The sequence below is a fragment of the Typopeltis vanoorti genome, chromosome 19 (genome assembly GCF_054136105.1).
Source record: "Typopeltis vanoorti isolate ZY-2024b chromosome 19, IOZ_Tvanoo_1.0, whole genome shotgun sequence".
Taxonomy (NCBI): domain Eukaryota; kingdom Metazoa; phylum Arthropoda; class Arachnida; order Uropygi; family Thelyphonidae; genus Typopeltis; species Typopeltis vanoorti.
This window is the reverse complement of record NC_143567.1, coordinates 110,114,025-110,136,864: the sequence shown is the minus strand read 5'-3', so window position 1 is coordinate 110,136,864 and position 22,840 is coordinate 110,114,025. Positions and strand designations below refer to the sequence as shown.

Genomic DNA, 22,840 nt, shown 5'->3' with positions numbered 1-22,840 from the left:
GAATGACTCTGTTTTACCTCTGAGTACAAAATATAGTTCACCGCGGATTAATATTTAATGAGCTGTTATTGGTAACCAATAATTCGAAGGGAAGTCTTCGATCAACCCAAGGTTACATCGGGTATAGGTGGAAGGCTGCATGTAAACAGGAAGCAGCAAGTGCGCGAGTGGTATTACGTTCTTATCTTGCTGAGCTGGGCCTTTCGCTTTCTTTCTATGTGTGTGACAACTCAACGTCGTCGATCGACTTGCGGTAAGTAAGATTGATTTCATCCATCTGGGGAGGATTTTGTTGTAATTGCGAGTTTATAGCTTACGTGTTTTATTGATAGCCGAAATATTTCTGTCAAATTATTGATTGATTCTGAACAAATACATTAATTTAACTGTCATCTACTTCACCTGTAATTCTCAAGAATAAAAGAACGTCCTAATCCGGTTTGTAAGTGAAAGGGCACCTTGGATTGCACTGCTTTTACAAGAAGGGGAATCTCGTGATATTTCAGTGAATAGTCTTCAACAGGCATGCGTAGGAAGTGTAAGATGAAATTCCCAGCGATCTTATACCAGAATAATTTTCCCAATAACGATGTATTCCAGAATACACTTTGAAAATAATACGTTCATGAAAACGTTTTGTAGATATTAGGATTGTACTCTCAGTCACGCAGATGAAGTCGTCTTCGGTTAAAATCAATACTGATTAGCGTTGCGTTAATCCAGAGGAAATGGACTCACTACGCACTTCTTATTCTTTTGTACCGTGTAACAGATCAGCTAGCCTAACTAGCTGTGTGATTAAACTATGTAAGTAAAAGTTACTTGTTAACCATTGCTCGGTATCCCCGGGGTCAGGAGGTCCATTAAATTCTTGTGCTCTTGTAATTCGTGACAATATAAGCCGTAAACAGAAAGTAGTGGTCAGCTGTTATCATTTCCGAAAAGGATAACGCACACCTAAGAAATGGTTGATCTTATCAAACATTATTCTGGGGAATATCAGAATGATTGGATTAAACCCTTGCGCTGATTCAAATGTAACTGGAAATAAGTGTACACCAAATGAAAAGTATAATTTCATGAGTTATGTGCGCCTCTATTTGATTGATTCGTAATTTTTATATACACGCAGTCTACAGGATAACAAAGTCACCAGCTCTAGGCTGAATTATTGAGAAATACTAATCAAGATCTGTTCTGATATAAGGAGAGAGAGAGAGAGAGAGAGAGAGAGAGAGAGAATGTAGAATGCCACCTAAGAATATGTTTTAGGATCCAGAAAAGGAGGTGGGGATTTACAGTCACCCTTGCGTTTATGAAAAGCCTTCTTGAAAACAAATTTCTTCAACAGATTGTTACTGATATCGCGTTACACTGAGAAAGATTCTTTTACGGTTTTTTTTTTTTTGCGAGGGGATATTCTTTATTTAAAAGATCAAGTAATGATAGTTTTTGAAAACCACTTCGCAGAATAGCGTCGTTCAAAGTGGTAGAAAGAAATCTCATCTCCATCAACAAATTTAACTTTTAGAAGTTTGACCGAAACTATTCTGCAAAACGGTTTCTAGAATATCCGCCATTACTTGATCTTTTAAATAAAAAAACAAACAAACTAGCATTTGTTTAATAGAAGTGCATTGTGAAGCCTCAATGCTATTATAAGGTAAGCGGGTCACGCAAAGAAAAAGAAAGTGGGATTATTTTCAAAATCGCAAGTTCTTTTTAATAAATGAACAGAATATTCTGAGATGCATCGTTAGCAATTTCTCTTCAGAAAAACAGACACTCTGAGCACAGAATATGCGATTCACAGAAATAATATTCGTCCAGAAATCACTCTCGACTTGCATCTGCCTCCGTGAAAAGCAAAGCACGCGCTACTAATTCATCTTATTGATCCCCGCATTCTCGGTGTAGCGAACCCGAAGCGTCTCGAAGCTGATTTCTTGACGAGGGAATAATGGTCAACTCTCGATCCGCCCTTCAGCTGATTTTGTCTTCAGACCGTCTTTAAGGCGCTTGATGACAGGAGACGCAACCGCCATAATTATCGGCCGCGGAATTCCCAGCAGAATTTATTCCCCGTGATGTATCTGATTCGCAGCCACTGTGTAAACTGCCCTCTTCGGTAATCGAGTTACAGGATCAATTAATACCCGTAATTAGGGCTTGTTCGTACCCCCCTGCACCATCTCATAGCACACAAATTGGTACTTACAAGCATTTAAATTGGAAATTACCTTAAAGTGAAAATTATCCTTCCATTGGACACAGAAACCTTTTACAACGTATATGTGTCTAACACACTCTAACTTGGAAAGTTTAATCCACGTTTCGATTAAAGAACCTCCTGTTGTTTTGCGAGTTTATTAACCTTTGTAAAACGCACAAAATAAACAAAAAATAAATACTACCTCGGCGCACTACAATATGATTATAATATTAATTAACTCGAAAGAACGTGGAAGCAACAAACAGAAAAGTAATCAAATCTCCATTCTTATATATTATACTCAGTCCTGTTAAGGTCAGTTCTGTTATTAGCCATTAGGTTGCGTATTATGTGTGTAGAGTGGATTTAGACTCCTGAAGGATAAATAATTTTCGTATTTTAGTTGAAAATAACTAATTATTAAGGAAAGTTTAACTTATTGTTGTTTTGGTTTTAAACGGGCGTGTGATTGACTGAGTTATTTAGTTTGAAAGTAAGCGACGTATTTTTTGTTTTTATTTTTATTATTTTAATACGATTCTGTGGATATGGCGCCAGTGCGTGGCAGAACAATTGGCGGCAAAGACAACGTTGGCGGGTGATTTGAATTTGCGGGATTTTGGGCAGTGCAGTGGGTGAGAAATGTATTCGTCGAAAAAACTGAAGGGCATGTGGAAGAAAATTGAAAGAAGAGAGAGAGAGAGAGAGAGAGAGAGTATTAAATGTTTCAAAAGTGAGTGCCTATTAGGTTACGAGAATGCAGCAAATGTTAGCAGAGCGGACAGTACCGAGGGTAGGATGGAAATTGTCGAAATTAATGTAACGTGCGGCCGAGAAAATAGAGGAAGACGAAATGGACATTAATAAAGAAAATGCCGCTTGAATGGCAATTACATTGACAAAATGCGAAACTAAAAAATTGCAGAAGCTGCAGGAGATTAGCAGGCTCATAAAGAGAAAGAAGTAGGCAGTCCGAGTAGTAATAAAGAACGGGCGAACAAAAAAAGAAACACAAGCTAAGGAGAAAATGTTTATGGAGACTCAGTAGTCAGGGGAGTGCTTAATGAAAGTGCAACAAAATCATGTTTCACTCGTGCAAAAATTCACGATATCAGTCACACCATCCGGATGCAAATAGGTAAGTCGGAGACACTAATGGTCTTGGTTGTCACAAATGATTTGAGAGGCGAGAAGTCTTCTATGAAGGAAGATGTCAAGGAGTTGTCAGAAGAGGCAAAACTGAAGAGCGAGAAGGTGAAGATTGTAAGTCTCCTACCAGGCTGTGATAGAGGCGTATTAAGGAGAAGGGTGTTGATAGCCAATGAGTCTACACGTAGATTGTGCAAAACGAATGATGTAGAATTTGTGGATCCTCGGTCTCTGTTTGGCGGATTTGTACAATGTGGATGGACTGCATCTAAAGGGTTTTGGAGTTAGGCGTCTGGAGAGAGAGAGCTTCGCTCACCGAGCATGCCGAAGCACAAATTCAGAGAAACATCAGCAAGTAAGGCGGAAGCAAAAGTGAGTTTGTGTGAAGGTATCCATAAAGCGAGTGAGGAATTCAGTCTCGCAAGCAAAAATATTTAATAGGGTAGTCAATTCGGAAAGTAAAAGTGGGTGGGGGACTAAGCGGATGCTGCAGTTTCTATATACTAATGCCAGAAGTATCAGTAACAAGAGGGGTGAGTTTTTGGCATTGGTTAGTGCAACCTTGCCAAAAGTTATAAGTGAGACAGCAGATGATGTTAGTTATTATCTTTGTTGCCATGGGCCAGGAGTTCCACAGATGATCCGGAAGACATGCATTGCCAAATTAGGGCAATGAGTACAGGTTGAGTGACTATTATGAGGGACTTCAACTATGGAGATACATAGACTGGAAGGGAGAAAGATCACATGACGGGAAGGAAATGGAATTTATACACCTACTGAGGGATAATTACTTAAGGCAGCATGTGATGGAGGGAACTGGGGGTGGGAGGGTATTGGACCGGGTCATAGGATCAGAAGAGCTCTCCATAACCGAGGTGGTTATTGAAGGGGATTTTGTTGCGGAATAATAATTGCGGAACTACAAGGCGGATGATTATGACAAGCTTAGGAAGAAGCTTAAATCTGTACAGTGGCATAAAACACTGTAGGGTAAGGATGTTAGTGCATGGGAGATAGTTAAGAGTCATCTAGAGGAAGCAGTATTAAATTGTATACCTAAGGTAAGGAGGATTAATCCGGTAGAAGTTAGATGGATGAGTAATATCATTAAGCACGAGCTGCAGAAGAAAATGCTCTGGGGGGTATATAAAGAGAAAGGTCAGTAACCAGCAAACACATGAACAGTACAAAGATCAGGCAAGAAATGTGAACAGCATGGGAAAGAAGGCAAAATGAGATATTAAGAGGAATTTATCCAAGCAGGCCGAAGGAAATCCCAAAGATTTCTTTCATCATGTGGCAAGTAAGAGGAAGATTGACCTTAATGAGTGATGATAGTCACGAGGAGACAGAAGCGGATGAAGCAGTTGAGCTACTGAGTGACCGCTTTGCAAAGGCAAATCATCCTAATGAGGTTAACGCTTTAACATACGCGACAGACACTAATATGGGAACAGAGGTGGATGAGTTGGAGGTTGGTAGTTTATTCCAAAATCTCAATCTAAATACAACTGAGGATTAGATGGGATATCAGCTAGGGTTTTTCGAGAATGTGCAAGGAAAGGTGAAGGGTCGGTCATGGCTTAGTAATTTACTGACTTTTTATAATAGAGTAACAGCTGTGTTGGATAAAGGAAGTGGCTACACGATGACACTGCAGGATTTTCCAAAGACGTTTGACAATACCAGGTGGAATTCTTTTACCCAAATCAGAACAAATGGGGATGGGCATGACACTGGTTAAGTGGATAAAAGGGTGGCACAGGGTCAAAGGGTCATCCCTGGAAGTTCAATGAAGGTGTGGTTAGTAGGGGTGTGAGAACTAGATTTTTTGCTTGAAGAATTGTGAATGAGTGGAATGGGTTGCCAGAGTCGGTGAGTCTGAAATATTGTCATATTTCAGAGTCAATGGATCTCCCGTGATGAGGCTTCGGACTCCATGGAGGTACCCTCATAATAATAATAATAATAATAATAATGTGTGAGTTCAAGTCTTTCATCGTTGGCCTTTTGAGCATATAAGTGGCACTGAGATTCAGCAGAGAGAGAGAGAGAGAGAGGAAGATAAAAAGATAGAGTCAAAGAGTGATAGAGTAGGGAAAGAAGCCTCATTTGACCAATTTCAGCTGTTGACCCACTGGGTACTTCTAAAACGGTCGTTTGACTTTTCACTCATTGATTTTTCTCCCAAAAAGAGACAAAATTCACCAAAACCCTAACAAGAGTAAACATAAAATAATATTAAAATACTAAAAAAATATTAAAATATTACAAATGCTATAAAAACCAATATACAAAGCATAAAATCCTGTAGAACATAATCAACGGATGAAAACAATAAAGACAGTGAACAAATTGGGAAAACCTGGCCTGGGCGATCAGGTCCTAAAAGGGTTCAGGAACGCCTCGATGTTGGCCTTCGTCTCCCGGGTTTGTTCAGGTCAACCATCCCCTACATTGCAATAGAATGCAGTCAGACTAAAATCACAAAACGAATAAAATCTGAGCTTCAGAAAAGCTGGCAATTCAGGAATATTCAAGAATTTTAAGAATAATTGTAAGGGTAAATTATAAAATTTAACAATATATAATAGTTACGATTATATTTTTAAAATAAATTCCTTAGAATTATTCCCCGAGAATGCTTATTTTTTCCCTAACGTGTCATATTTCTTGATTTCTTCCCATGAACAAAAGACGTTCTCTTTGAAACTACAATCTGCGGAATCCGCCGGTTTTGTTTCTAACTTGCGTGTTATTTTTCCTTCACGCAAATTCGCATTTGGCTCGCCATTTGTTATTTTTTAACCTAATTGCATTGTAAAGAGTTGGACAGCATCCATTTTGGCACCAAGCTCAGGATGTAAGAAATATCAACGCCTTCCAGAAAACCTAAAGATGACAGCACTTTCGAGCACACGAGAGGATAAAAGTCACGACTCGGTGGAACGTGCCAAAACACCAGACCACGTAACGTTACTGGCGCCTTTTTATGACGTCATCGATCGAGATAAGGGGGGGGGGAGCGCTGTGCTTTTGTTTTTAAGACAATACGGAACCCCTTGGGAAGAGAACGTTTGACATTTCAATTGTTATAATTACAGCAGCATTTAAAATGAATTATCACCAAGTTATAATTTATTTATCCTCAGTGGCCAAGAGTAAAGTGAAGAAGAGAGTAATGATAACATGCAATGCAGAGATTCTCAACATGCCGTAATCCTACATTCAGCCATACTGTGTGCATTGTTAAGAACTCTCTTGAGAACAAGGAGACCGTTGGCTCAGCAGATTACGTGTTAGTGAAAAACGATCATACACAATCCTTGCTTGGTCCAGATCAACTGATTTGGAGAAAAAATTCCATAAATGCCCAATCTAAGGAATCTGAAGTTTACTGTAAAATGAAGCATTCATTTCACTTGATTTAATGGAACACAAACTACCGACATCACATGAAGGTCATTTGTATGTTGTGATGGGAATATCAAACGATGGAACGAGATCCTGTCCTGAAGGAACAAATCTAGATACATCTTAAATTTCCTAGCTCTTTTAGGAAGGCTTACTTCAGTAATATCGATTTTTATGGAATTATTAAAATGTTTGTTTAGTGTAGAAGTTCTGATTTTTTTTTTTTAGCTGTGGATTCCAAAAAAAAAAAAAAAATCAGAACTTCTACACTAAACAAATTCCATAAAAAAAACTCCATAAATAAATTCCATAAAAAAAAAAAAATCCCATTTTGACTTTTTTCCTAAATCTGAAAGTTTTTTGACTTGGCTATGCTACTAATTATATGTTGGATTTTATCCAAGTGTAAGCAAACAAAGTTTACCTGAAGTACTTCCTTAGTATCACCACTTCTGGGTCTGGCTCCCACAGATGAGACCTCAACAAAGGTCGAAACCGGTCTGGGTAGTGGCCCTTCCCTTAATGCATAGCGATATACATGTCCGCAAGGAAATGTGCTTTGCATTATGGGGTACTAAGAAAAGGAGTAACGAGGGCTTGGCCACCTTCACCACGAGTTGCCTCAGTCCTGAAGATTCTTTAGGCGCAAACTTTGTTTGCTTACACTTGGATAAAGGATTAAACCAAGTAGACTGTATTTGAATCAAATTGGATGGATAAATGTTTTAGAATTTATCGGATGTCAGAATTTAGAGTTCTGTGTGTGATCAAACTCAACAATTGTCTATTCGTACCTTCACTCTTTTTAACCTTTCTAATTATTACTGTTAATTTGACTGATTGTTGTTGACATACGTAAAGTAAACTTGGAGAGAAGAAATTCACATCAGTGACAGACAGGCTGAGCAAAATTAGGGATTCGAACTGGAGGGAATTAAGGATGAAGCAACCGCCAAGTGTGTTATCTCTGTTAATGTGTTCTTGGGCTGGTTTCTCTGTTCTGAAGATGTAAGCACCCACGTTTTTGTGTGGAAAGTCTGATTCTTGTGCATGAGACCTGATCTTAGTTTAGGCAGGTAGCAGCACGTCTGATATCTTTTCTCATTATCATGAGACGTCAGCGCTCTTAAAGATAAATTTACTGTACAAGCCTTTTTAAATATTCGCATCATTTTATAAAATGTTTTGCTTCTGCTGAAGTGACGGCAGCTTTCGAAAGCAATTGCTCATCTTGGAGATATCTCAAACGTCATCGATTGCCCGAAGATCGGATCAGCTGTTGACGCAGCTGTCCACCGAACTTCCCCTGGGCGAGATAACGGCGCGTAATGAAAGGAGAAATGTGTTGCGGACTCGCGCGGAAGTCGAGAGACGTCGAATCCTTTAAGAAATCATCCATCAACCTTGAAGACAAACACGTGACCAGGCTCACGGTGCTTTCAGGGCCGTCGCTTCCTTTATCAAGACGTGTTGCTTCTACGCGAACTCCTTTGTGTGTGACACAGAAGCGCACCCCCCACCCCGTATGACGTAGCATTCGTTTCGGTGATCGATGAGTACACACACACACACACACACACACACGCACACACCCTTCTTCATACAGTGGAGAAAGTTATGCGTGTGGTTCTAAAACACTGAAATTGAATGTAAGCATGCGACTTTTGTTATGAATAAAAACAGGAAAAAAAACAGTTTCGCAGGCCCCGCGGTTCACTCATTCGTCAACAGAACGCGCCCAGTGATTACCTCGTTCACAAACCACAAATATTTTCATGCATTTAAGAGCCATTCATTTTAATTCGCCCACAGTAAGACACGCCCTTTACGAGTGTTTCGTCTCTTTTTAGGCCAACTGAAGTATTATTCTGCTACGTCAGATGACCTCGTCTTCAACTTGCCGTATTAGAGCTGCGTCCAAATGTTCCGTGTGCAAAATGACCCCAGCGGCAAGTTACAGGTATTCTTTGCTGGTCACTTTCTGGACCGTTTGCAATTCCGTTGTGAAGACGGGCGGATCTTCTAACCAGCGGCTGACCGCGACTATTTCCGGAGATATCACGATCGGAGCTCTGTTTTCGGTCCATTCTACCCCGGGAGCGAAGCAAGCACAAACCAGGACATGTGGCGACGTCCGAGAACAGTACGGGATCCAGAGAGTGGAAGCTGCGTTCCAGACTATCGACCACATCAACCAGGACGACAGCATTTTGCCGAACATCACCTTGGGGATCGAGATCAGGGACTCGTGCTGGTACTCCCCCATCGCTCTGGAGCAAAGCATCGAGTTCATCAGGGATACGATCGCCCTCAACGAGGAAAAAGCTCATCCTGGCACTCAGCCTGCTTCCGATCCAAATCCCGACTGCTCTCGCCCTGTGAAACATTCCAAAAACTTGGTTGGAGTAGTAGGACCCGGATCGAGCACCGTGACCATTCAAGTTCAGAATCTGCTACAGCTTTTTAACATTCCACAGATCGGTTACTCGGCCACGAGTCGGTCCTTAAGCGACAAGAGCTTCTACAAGTATTTCTTGCGGGTCGTGCCCTCCGACAACCATCAGGCCCAAGCGATGGTGGATCTCGTCCTCGAACACAAGTGGACCTACATCTCTGCCGTTCATACCGACGGTAAGTGTTTCTTATTATTCACTCAATTATGTGGATATTACGAAAATGACATTCGTGTTTTTTTTAAAATAAATATTCGTGTGTCAAGCATAATTCGGTTCTCCTCAAACTGTTACTGTTTGGATGTGTAAGCATTTTCAGATCCATCTCGTGCATCTTTTGTGTTTAAGGCTTCTACACAAGTAATCAGGACAGTTAGCTTCTGTGTGTCGCCGTCATCAGAGTAGGGATTTCTTTGGATGGGGGGGGGGGATTTCAGATGAGAATAATAAATGGAGTTAATCTCTACACTAAGGCTTCTGATGGAGACAAATAACCAATAGGCTTTGGTGGAAGCGCGCACTCTTTCCCTCATTAGGCGAAAGAAGCCGAAATTAGCGTCTGACAAATGATTTCACGCGAAGAAACCTCATCTTATAGGTAGTTCGTAGATTATCTGTGTTACAATCTGATATATTACTCCATGGTGATGACGTCATGCAGATGACAATCGGATCTGTTTTTTTTTTTTTCTTCGTAACGAAGAAGATTCTAACAGCAGATGGAGAAGACGTTTACCGTTTGCTCTTTATTAAAGGATTCATCGATTAAATGCAACGTATGCATACCCGGTAGATAGCGCTGTTTGATGAGGATATTTTCACGAAACGATATGTCGTGTATTCAATTATTCCGATCGGCTGTTTTACTCTTCTTACGCTCCGCTGAATCCACTTGGAATATTTCAATTACCATTTTTTTTAATTTTCTATGTCTGAAATAGAATGGATTTGGAGGCGGATTCGCTACCAAAGTACTCTTTGCTAACGATTTTCTCAATCAAAGCAACGGAATACTCGAGTTCGTTCGTTCTTGTTTTGAGGACGTCGATTAATCACGCCGAACAAAGAGGAGCGTGTTTCGTAGGCGGAACTTACAAGCCCTGACATTGTGGGGTGTCTCCGCGCATTAATAAGCTCATTAACTTTCTTAAGACTCCCGCGAGAGAGCCCATCTGGGAGGCGAACATTTTGCACCCCCTCAACACTTCATTAAACCCTCGTCCCTCGCTCGCTTGTTTTTTTGCGTGTCGTCGCGGGCAGAAGCGTAGATGGGAGCGATGAGTCTAATTAAGGTTAATGCGTTTGCCAATGGAACGGTAAATGGCGCTAATTCTTTGGCGGTTTCTTTGGGAGGATTCCATTGGAATGCACTCAAACGATTTGGTTCTTAATCGCGATCCAGTTTCATATCTCAGCTCCTTTATGTCGTTTTGTCAGTCCGTTTTTTTAATTTTTTTTAAATTTTCTATTCAACTTGTTAAAATATACATTAGACGATAGGTAACAAGGACTATTTACATATTTTAAATATGTTAGTATATGTATTACAGAGAAAGAAATATTTTCCTTTCGGGTATACAATAGAGAATGCAATAAATGAATTCAAAATTTATAGTTCAGTTTCAGTCTGAGTTATCTTTCAGATGAAGCGTATTGTCGTCGTCAATCCAGAAGAGGGTACCAGTTGGATTCCCACTCCTCTATGAATTTCGCGACAGTTCTTGTTCCTTTGACGTACTCAAGTTCCGGTGAAAGCCTGTTTTTTAGTTTCCGACGGAGGATATAGATGAGGGTTTGTGTTGTTTCTTGTCTGTTTTAGGTAGAAGCTGGAGATGACGGCCTTAGCGCAGATTAAGAGGAAATTGCATGTTCTGTGTCTGTTTTCTTCTGTGTGGACTAAATTCCAGTAGTCTTCTTGGCTGTGTGCGTAGTTACAGGTGCTAGCGGCTGTATTCAGGGTATAGTTGATCATCGCTTTGTTTGCAGGACAGGTTAGATATGTGTGTTCCAAGGTGCCCACTGATCCGATTTTCTTAGCTGAAATTTGTGGAACTTAGTAGGAGTTGGCAAGATGTCATGCCATAGCCTCCACTGTATGTCGGAATCTGGTTTGGCACACCTCAATTTATATAGAAGATCCCACTGAAAACTGTGTGGTATATGCAGTCTTGTAGATGAGAGTGTTAAGGCTGAATATAAGAAGGGCGAGGATGGGGACACTGACATGAGGAAGTGGTATATTTTCTTGTAGTTGGAGGGAAGAATTGGAAGCGAGGCTTCAGATTGTACTAGATGAAATATCGGCCCCGAGCAGTTTCTAGAAGGAATACGGATTTCGTGAGGTGTAGCGATATCTGGATGGGCTTTTATAATGGAGGCTTGCAGCTGTTGATATTGCTTTTCAGTTTTTGGGTTCTTCATTGGTAGGCTTGTGAATGCTTTCCACTTTAGGGTCTGGGTTAGGAGGTCCCCTATGACTCTTATTCCTGCCCAGTTCCATGTAGGGAAAAGAAAAGGAAGGCTGGCCAGTTGTGAGACATGTGATGTTTCTGTTCGAAAATAGTGGTTCTGTAAGTACAGCTGACTCTGTTGATCCTGTGAGTGTGTGATGAAGTCCTGTGTTTTTCCATCGCTGTAGAGCATCTTTGTAAAAATGAGGTAGTTTAGGAGGAGATGGTGGAGGACTGGCCATTCAGCGGATTGTGGAAAGTGTAAGTCCTCTGGTGGATGATTTCGTGATGTAATCGAAGGTGGTTACATAAGTGGGATTGCATTGAAGTGTCTTTAGGAGGGATTATCCTGAAGGATCTAATCTTGTTTTCAAGGGAAATCAGGCATTGACCTCCCTTGCTGAGTGGCTTGCAGAGTTGAGCGTATGTTGTCCAGTGAGTTTTGTTCCAGAGGAAACGTTTGATTTCCTTTTGAATGTGGTAGAGAAATTCTTCAGGAGGTGTGAGTACTTTGAGGGTATGCCATAAGACACTCGCAGCCATCTGGTTAACTATTAGTACTCTTCCTCTAAGTGAAGACATGGAACGAACGCTGTTCCATTTACCTAGCACCTGTTTAAAACGGTTGTGCAGCTGTGTCCAGTTCAGTGTGTTATATATTTTGGTGTTGCCAAGGTGCATACCTAAGTATCTTTTTACTTCGCTTGACCAGGTACATTCGATCGGAGAATTATTTCTAGACTTCCATCTGCCTGACCACAAACCCGTGGTTTTTGCAGAATTTAATTTGGCCCCTGAGGCTTGTGCATATAGTCTGCGTGCTTCCTCGGTTACTGTCATTTCTTCTTCATTTCGTATTATTACATTGACGTCATCGGCATATGCTGATAGGGTAGTTTTTTGATGTAGCTTTATTTTGCTGGTTCGTTTGGCGATGATGATGTCATGTACTCTTTTTAAGAAGGGTACTATGGCCAGTGTGTATAACTGACCGTACAGGGGACATCCTTGTTTGATCCCTCGAGAGTATAACAATGTGCGAATGAGCCTGTTGTTGATTTTTAAACAGACGTGTGCATCTCTGTAAAGCAATTGCACTGTTTCAATGATGAGAGGACCATAGCCAAATGCCTTTAGAACTTCATAAAGGTACTCGTGCTCTACCCTGTCGAAAGCCTTCTCGTGATCAAGGCTGACGAGTGCTAGGTTTTCATGTTGGCTGTTTGAGATGTGGATCAGATCTCTTATTAAATGGAGGTTATCATGCATTGATCTTCCTGGGACAGAGTACGTTTGATGTTGGCCAATAACATCAGGCAGTGTTGGCTTTATTCGGTTTGCTATAACTTTGGAAATGATTTTGCAATCGGTATTAATTAGGGAGATTGGACGCCAGTTTCGGATATCCGTGTGGTCTCCCTTCTTTGGTATTAATCGTGCTACTGAGATCGTGACGGATTGCGGGAGGCCATTGATGTAGGCTTCTTGCAGTGTTTCGAGGAGAAGTGGTCCGAGTTGATTCCAGAAGACTTGGAAAAACTCTGACGTGAGACCATCAAGGCCAGGAGATTTGTTTTTTGGCAAAGATGTGCATGCGGTTTTCAGCTCATCTAGCGTGATTTTGTTTTCTAAGTGGTTCCGATCTGTTGCAGAGATTTTTTTTTGTTTCTTTCAGTATTTCGTGAATGGCATGATGGGATGTTCCTGCAGTGCTGTATGCATTCTTGTAGTATTGTAGGATTTCAGAAGTGATTTTACTTGGATCTTCTGTGATGCTGTCATCTTCAAGTCTGAGAGCAGAGATGTAATTTGCTGCCTGGCATATTTTTTCCAAAGAGAAAAAATATTTTGTGGGGGAGTCTGAAATATTTCTTTGTGTATGCCGCGATCTAAGTAGGGCACCTTTTGCCGATAATTTTGCTTGTCTTTGCATGGCTTGGAAGGCAGAGTGATGTTCAGGGCTTTCTTCTGGGAGATACTGTCAGTCCGTTTATCTCTATAGATAGATAGATAAAAGCGTAAATTCCTTTCTTCTTTGTCTTTTTTCCCCTTTTTTTCTGTCTCGGTGAGACCGCGAAGTTCTTCTCTTTTTCTAATATGATATCTCTTTCTTCTCTATGCAGTCACGCTTTTTACGAAATTAATTCTAAGCAGCAATCGATTCCACCACAAATATGTTTTGGTATTTCAATAAACGGAACTTGAATAAATTCATCGAAAGAATGATTTGTTGAAGGTTTTAAAAATACTACATTGTAATTAACAGACAATTAAAATTGGTTGTTATATCCAGATCCTACTACTCAAGACAAATTATTAATAAATTATTTATAAATCTTAAAAGCTAAATAATAATCGATGTTCTTAAAAAATATAAATTAAAAATCATTCCAACACCCTTTCATTTTCAAATAAATTTCTTACAGAAATAAGAGTAACGGGAAACGTGTATATACACACACACACACACACACATATATATATATATATATATATATATGTGTGTGTGTGTATATATATACAACATACAGGAATGGGTTATAGAAATGAAGCATAATCGACCGTCAGATGCGGTGATTAATACCCTTGGAGGGTAATGGATGGCAATGCTGTAGCCAATGAAGTTCTAACTGAGGCTCGGCTATTGCTGTTACCCTCCTGCCATGATCAGAGCTTTAATAGCTCAATAACACCTTATCCCTACACTGTCCTCTACAGATAACGGAGAAGATGAAAAGCATTCTTGCTTCGCCCCTTTAAGCCAGTCCTTATAAGGATAAGGACGTGTACATACAAATACAAACCTCATTTGGCCGTTGTAAGATTTTTTGGCTACTAAAAATAAGCAAATGCGCTTTTCATCTGTGTGTAAATTATAATTTACACGCAGATTAATGAAATCAATATATAATTAAAGGGGCACTTCTAAACAGAAGCAGGCAAAATAGCCGTAAATATAATAGTTTATTAAGAGGAGTAACATGGGAGTTTCCCCAGAAATAATATAATTAAAGTTTGCATATATCTGTAACATCATTGATTTCATGACATTTTAAGCTCGGATTTTAATATCGCGCTTGTCATTTTAGTCAATCTACTGTTATTAATAATGAAAATTCAGACGACAGCTTAAGAAGCGCCGAGTGGGTCATCAGCTAAAACTGGTCCCCACAGACCTCTTTCTCTTCTCTTTTACTCTCTCGCTCTGTCTGTTTCTCTTCTTCTCTCTGCTGCTCACACCACTTTAATGCTAAAAAAGACCATCATGAGATACTTTAGCTCTCACACTATATGACTGACACTCCACTTCATCCCACACATGCGCAACACGATTGAGATGAGGTCTCTGTGGAGACCTGTCAAGTGTAGTGGCGCTCGTGTCCACAAAACACGCAGCTACACTAGCAGCCTTATGGAACGTTGCATTGTCTTGCTGAAGGAGACAACGGTCCGTTCCAGAGAAACGCCACAACACAGGAAGCATTGCATTGTCCAGAATGTTCAGATATCTCTCGGAGTTCAATGTTCATGGCACCACAAACAGAGAGTCGAAGCCAAAGTAGGAAAAACCGGACCCGGACCATATTATCACATCTCCGAATTGCGCCGTTGGGGTTACGCATTCTGGTAAAAGACGTTCACCGGGCATCCATCACACCCACGCTGGTCCATCTGCTCGGTAGAGCGTGATCCGTTGCTTCGTAACGCAGCATAACTGCAGGTCTATTACACATAATTCATTTTTCGATAACTAAAAAATCTAAAGGAAATTTTACAAAAATGTGTCCCTTGGAATTTGTCGACTGACTTCCTTTAGGGCGTGTCTGCTGGACAGCACAATCTTGTTCCAACCGTATGGTTTCGAGCCGTTTGCATTCAAAGTTTAAGTCCACACATCAGTCCGAACAATGCGGCCAGAACTCGGCCCCAAATTTAGGAATTAATTACGTCCCCATAATTATTAATCCCCATCTACGGATTAAAATAACAAATATAGAACCGGATTTCATCAAACCAATTGCTCCCAATAGAAAACACATTCATCTGTCTCATTATTATTTTTTATTATTATTAAAAATTTAAAAGTTCATATTTTTGTTTCTATTGGGTTTGAATAGATATAATGCAAATATTAAAAATGCTCCTAATAATTGCATAAGTAAAGTGGATATCAGTTCGTGTCTGAATGAAATATGATTATAATAAGCCTTTGTCTGAGAAGGGTTAAGCTGGTGGGACTAAAATTTTAAAAGGGGTACCCGGGTGCTGAAAGTTCGGGAAACACTGGTTTTCATAAAAAAACAAAAAACGTAAGATTAGTTTACTGCGACGTTTCTTAGATGGGATTAACATAAAAAACATAAACTTTTCAAGGTTATCTATCTACCTCTGGTTCCACCCATAAGTTACTGAAGATTTGTTGTGGGTGGAACAAATTATTGTTCCACCCACAACTAACTTATTGCGGGTGGAATTGCTATGGAAATGTTATATGGTAGTTACACAAAAAACCTGATAAATAAATTATAAAGACACTCTCACATCCGTTCGATATTAATTGCAACACGGAAATTCTTTTCGGAAACTACATCACATGTTCCTACTCGTTGTTATTTCCAGTTAAGGGCGTTTAGCAGGCATACTTGGTTTGCACAATTAATGTACAAATGGCCCTATTTCAGCTAAAACGGACCAAAACAGCGTTGTGATTTGTGCACTGACTGAAAAGCTTTGAATTAGCGAGAGAAATCCTAAATGCGATTCTTGATAAGCCGAAATTTGAAACGCTTTTATGTCACGTTTTTTTGTCAGAGATATTGAAACTCAGGCTGTTGTTGATATGAGAGGAATCTAGAGAAATTTCCCTAGATTCGACAATATTTCTCTCGAGTTCATCATAGCACACATGGATGTTAGAAGTTTGCGTCCAGTTCACAATGTGTTGGCGGCCTTCGTCTGAGTTAGCTGAAAAGAGAACGTGGCTAAAGAGAGCGCTGGCTCTAGTCCTGTTATAGGAGATATCTCTACGGTGTCCATCCAAACGTAGAAGGATGGATTTAACAGTCTGGCCATAGTATGGCTTCCCACAATCACACAAAACCTTGTACACTCCTGGAAATTGAGTAGGAAGATGTTTCTGTTTATGTCTGCTGAGTAATGAACGAAGTTTTGGATGAGTAGTGAAGCAAGTTTTGAAGTTAAACTTCTTGAGAATCTTTGACAGTTTTGGTGAAAGTGAACTGATGTAAGGCGAAGAGATGAAAGCTCTGGGGAAAGAGGGATCTTCAGATGTAGTTGAGTGACTGGGGGAAAGAAATTTGTCAATTTTCTTAGGAGGGAAACCATTATTAATAAACGTTTTTTTAAGAAACAGTAGTTCATTTTAAATTTCTGTTTCTTCTGTAATTATTTGGCTAGTTGATTAGCTCATTGAGTGATACTATTTCCAATAGGTGGAAATAATACCAACTTTTTGTGGGGGATAGTGATGGGAGGAAGCATGAAGGTATCTGTCAGTATGAGTAGGCTTTCTAAAAATTGAGATTTTAATACTCTCAGCACATCTGGTAAGTTTGAGGTCTAAAAAGGGAAGGCAGTCATCTGATTCCAGTTCGAAGGTGAAAGAGATTTTTCCATGGCACTTGCTTAGGGGGCTAAAAATAAATTGAGATTGATGACAACATCTTCCCAGATGAGGAAAATATCATCAATATAGCGATAGCAGAATTTTGATTTAGGATGGAAGGAGTTAATAGCTTTTTCTTCAAAATTGTTGAGAAATATATCCGCAAGAATCGGAGAGAGTGGGCTGCCCATGGCCAGACCTGAGTTTTGTAAGTAGATGGTATTGTCATATTTGAAGTATCCTGACTTTATGCAATGGGAGAGAAGAGCAAAGAGTTTTTTGATAATTTGTTCTTGAGAAGTTCGAGGACTTCTTGAGCAGGTACATTTGTAAAGACAGAAACAATATCGAAACTGGCCATTAAATCTGTTTTTTTAAGTTTGATATCCTTGATTTTAGAAACAAAATCTGCAGAGCTTTTAATACGTGAAGAGGAAATTCCAGAAAGATTTCTTAGAAACATCGCGAGATATTTGGAGAGGTTATAGGTAGGAGAGTGTATGCCCTCAACTATAGGTCTGAGTGGGCAGTTTGTTTTGTGAATCTTGGGGAGACCTTACAGTCGTGGGATTAAGGGATGAAGTGACCTAAGAGAAATACGAATGTTTCGTTGTAACTCCAAGGTGGTTTTTAATAAATTATCAGTTCTATTGTGTAGTTCAATCGTAGAGTCACTATTAATTTCTGAGTAAGTATCACTGTTTAAAAGTTCCAAGATTTTATTATGGTAATCAGACTTGTCTACGATGATAATCATCACATTCCCTTTGTCTGCCGGAAGAATAACTAAAAGATAATAATAACATTGTTATTCTTCCGGCAGACAAAGGGAATGCGACTGTCATCTTAGACAAGTCTGATTTATAGTTGACCTATAGTTGAGGGCATACACTCTCCTACCTATAACCTCTCCAAATATCTCGCGATGTTTCTAAGAAATCTGTCTGGAATTTCCTCTTCACGTATTAAAAACTCTGCAGATTTTGTTTCTAAAATCAAGGACATCAAACTTAAAAAAAAACAGATTTAATGGCCAATTTTGATATTGTTTCTCTCTTTACAAATGTACCTGCTCAATAAGTCCTCGATCTTCTCAAGAACAAATTATCAAAAACTCTTTGCTCTTCTCTTCCATTGCATAAAGTCAGGATACTTCAAATATGACAATACGATCTACTTACAAAACTCAGGTCTGGCCATGGGCAGCCCGCTCTCTCCGATTATCGCAGATATATTTCTCAACGATTTTGAAGAAAAAGCTATTAACTCCTTCCATCCTAAACCAAAATTCTGGTATCGCTATATTGATGATATTTTCCTCATCTGGGAAGATGGTGTCATCAATCTCAATTTATTTTTAGCCCCCTAAGCAAGTGCCATGGAAAAATCTCTTTCACCTTCGAACTTGAATCAGATGACTGCCTTCCCTTTTTAGGCCTGAAACTTACCAGATGTGCTGAGAGTATTAAAAATCTAAATTTTTAGAGAGCCTACTCATACTAACAGATACCTTCATGCTTCCTCCCATCACTATCCCCCACAAAAAGTTGGTATTATTTCCACCTATTGGAAATAGTATCACTCAATGAGCTAATCAACTAGCCAAATAATTACTTACAGAAGAAACAGAAATTGAAAATGAACTACTTTTTCTTAAAAAAACGTTTATTAATAATGGTTTCCCTCCTAAGAAAATTGACAAATTCTTTTCCCCAGTCACTCAACTACATCCGAAGATCCCTCTTTCCCCAGAGCCTTCATCTCTTCGCCTTACATCAGTTCACTTTCACCAAAACTGTCAAAGATTCTCAAGAAATTTAACTTCAAAACTTGCTTCACTACGCATCCAAAACTTCGTTCATTACTCAGCAGACATAAACAGAAACATCTTCCTACTCAATTTCCAGGAGTGTACAAGGTTTTGTGTGATTGTGGAAAGCCATACTATGGCCAGACTGTTAAATCCATCCTTCTACGTTTGGATGAACACCGTAGAGATATCTCCTATAACAGGACTAGAGCCAGCGCTCTCTCTAGCCACGTTCTCTTTTCAGCTAACTCAGACGAAGGCCGCCAACACATTGTGAACTGGACTCAAACTTCTAACATCCATGTGTGCTATGATGAACTCGAGAGAAAGATTGTCGAATCTAGGGAAATTTCTCTAGATTCCTCTCATATCAACAACAGCCTAAGTTTCAATCTCTCTGACGCACACGTTGCGTCAGAGAGATTGAAACATGCTATTGAAATATATAATTGAAATATGCTACGCGCTGGCGCACTCGCGCCAGCGCGTAGCATACGTTTGTTTGGAACTCAAGCTCGAATTTTGATTTAAAACACGCTACTGTATTTTTGTACTTGGTCTGTTGATCAATTCAACGAAACTAGTGTACTAGTAGTACCTTTTCAAATATATCATGTCATCTTTTTATCTCTCGGTATTAGTCATCAAAGCTTTTTCATATATATATATATATATATATATATATATAGTGATCAGAGCTTATTCCACCTTTACCACGAGTTGCCCAGACTTGCACTACTTGCAGGCGCAAATTTGACTTACTTGTCTGTTTGCTTACTTGGAAAATGGATTAAAACCAGGTTTAAAATAGCTTGGTATCTTTAACATTTATTATACCCAAGGTAAAAATCTTTCTACATCTATCTCTCCTCCTGAGATTTTTATTTAATAAGGTTAAAACACCTTATGGTAACTTGTTCTGGTAAAATACTTATAAGCTGTGTATTACTAAACTCTTGGTATTTCTAGCCTGGCTCCCACTGATGAGACCTCAATAAACATCGAAACCGGTTTAGGTAGTGGCCCTTTACCTTTAATACATGACATCATACATCTCCTGCAGGAGATGTGTTTTGCATTAAGGGTGAATATTAAGAATAGTGATCAGAGCTTATTCTACCTTTACCACGAGTTGCCTTGCCTTGCAATACTTGCAGGCACAAAGAAGTTGACTTACTTGTCTGTTTGCTTACTTGGGAAATGGATTAAAACCAGGTTTAAAATAGCTTGGTATCTTTAATATATATATATATATAGATAGATAGCTGTAGATAAAGATCAAAACAGGAAAAAAATATATATATATATATAGATATATATATTTTTTCCTGTTCTGATCTTTTCTTATTTAATGTCGATTTCTCGCAATGCTTGCATTCTTGTTTAACTTACTTTCATCATCTTTTCTTCCATTCTCATTTTCCTCCCATCCATCCGTACTTGCTATTTCGCGGCATTGAAAGAAACCAGAACTTCAGTTTAGGGCAAAACGGAGGAATAAAAGACAGGCGCGATCTGTTCATGTCTCCGCCGATAATGGAGGAGGAGCAATTGAAACGTGAGGGTGACGAACGGCAAAAAAATGGTTAAAACATCAAACGTGGCGAACGAAGGGACGCCAACTTTTTATTGCGCGCACGAGCCCTTATAGAGGGGATGATCGCCGTAAATGTCTCGTTCTTCATTTCTTCTGGCTGCTCCCAACTCGCATTTCAACTTCTGATTTCGGCAATCGATTCGCAGCGGTCGGGACATAATCGGCAATGATTTGCAGCCTGTCCGACACGCCTTCTTCGCACAACAGAATTCAAAATAAATTTCGATCTTTTCAGCGTGTTGAATCATGCGAGGTGCACTTTTCGAAGGAATTCCGACAAGCAGAACCCCTTTCCTTCCCCCCCCCCCCCCCCCCCAAGCATCGTATGAATCACAATCGTTCCTTCTGCTTCGTTTATTTCAGATTCGGCCATCTTTCAAAATCCCCTGGCGGCTTTCGTTTTTATTTCGCTTCTGATTTCCAGTCTCCCCGATAATACCACCCACGTGACAAACAGGGAATCTGAGAATGAAGACGTGGAATTATTTGCAGCTTTTTATTGGCACTCCGTGTACAGATGAAAACAGCCGAGATATTTTAAACTGCTTTTGTGTGCGTTGATATATTTCAAAATAATTTATAAAAATATCATATTGAAAGCCCTTTTTCATTTTGGAAAATATTTTTATAACAATTGGAAACATATTTATTTATTCATTCGTATGGCACGAATATCAAACCATGCAGTACAATACACTGTCACTTTAAAAACCAATAAAATTAAAAGGTTACATCCATATTGGTCAGATAGTTCATAGCTTCGGGTGTAGCACTTAAAAAGTCCAATTTGTGTCCTGAATATGCTCTGAGTAACACTGAGTCAAAATAAGGTTCACAGTTTGCCTCTGAGCTCCACAATCACAATGCGGGGATGGTCGTTTACCCCATTTAAAAAGCATGTCCGCACATACACCATGACCAGCTCGTATTCTATTAAGCTGAGTCCAGGATTTAAATGTGCAGTGTCTTCAGGAGAGGCTCGTGCATAGGCGCTGCGGAACTGCAGCACCCGCAAATTTTCTCCATATATAAATATATTTATTAATTTATTTATATTTGCCTGTAATATTTAATTTAATCATCAACAATCCAATACAATTCTCTTATTTTGTATAAAAAATAATAAAAATCCATCTTGTAGCACTTAGGAGGGCGCTAGCAGCGCTGTGTTTACCACAGTGTCATATTGCTACGCGAGCAAGCATGAGCACGTCATAGTGAGATGCGAGCTATTACAGTAATGCGGCACTGTTCGTCGCACAGTTCCACTGTTGTTTATATGCAGTTTGCGCCAGTGGTAGAGTGTTCGTAGTGCTTATCGTGTTTACTCCATCTCTTTAAATTAAATTAAAGGATTTAATCGTAATGTCCAAATATTATAAATCCTTTCCTCTAATTACAATTAAAGGAATGCATTTTATTTTTAAGTAATTTTAAATTATACTAAACTGTATAATTTTATCGATAATAAACAATATTTTTTCATGTTTAAGTTTTTTAATTTTTTTGTTTTTACCATAATTTTGATATTTTATCCAAACACTGTACTTACAGTGTATGTGTATATTTCGAAAGTTGCAGCACCCCCACGATTTCAAGCCACGAGCCGCCATTGAGTGTCTTAATACTTTAGTCTAGTTTACAGTTTACTCCCAGCTTAATCTACGGATTGCTTTCTATACCAATTTTAGGACTTAAAAATAATAAATTACTTTAAATAGATTATTATTGAAGTAATATTATAATATCGGAATCCTAGTATTATCAATAATAACCATAAATCTGAAATAATCGTTTTCCTTTATTAATACAGTTCGAATTGAATAAAATATCTCAGAGCCTCGTGATACCAATAATAAAACAGGTCATTTTAAGTTGTATTTACGGACCACGAAATCCTACACTTCTAGAAGACTCTTCGCAGCTAAAAGATGAAGTAAGATGATAATCTGATAGACTGCTGAGAATGCCTAAGAGATGCCAGTAAAAGCATCTTTCAATATTAGCAACAGAAGAAGGAAAATAATTAAACCGATGCATGAAATAAAGCTTTCCATTGCATCATTCAACTGCGTGAAAGTGAAGAAAATTACGCTCATTCCGAAACCTCAAAAATATTTCAAACG

General features: G+C 39.2%; 1 protein-coding gene across 1 annotated transcript in view; it reads left to right on the top strand.

Moving 5' to 3' along the window:
* The first annotated feature begins 237 nt into the window (after positions 1 to 237).
* The window catches only part of LOC150096434 (metabotropic glutamate receptor 1-like), a 112,656-nt gene continuing 90,053 nt past the window's right edge, over positions 238 to 22,840 (top strand). The window contains exons 1-2 of the mRNA XM_090409064.1: positions 238 to 253; positions 8,629 to 9,409. Coding sequence (XP_090265190.1) covers positions 8,659 to 9,409 — 751 coding nt within the window. The 5' untranslated portion in view covers positions 238 to 253; positions 8,629 to 8,658. The remainder of the gene's footprint in view (positions 254 to 8,628; positions 9,410 to 22,840) is intronic.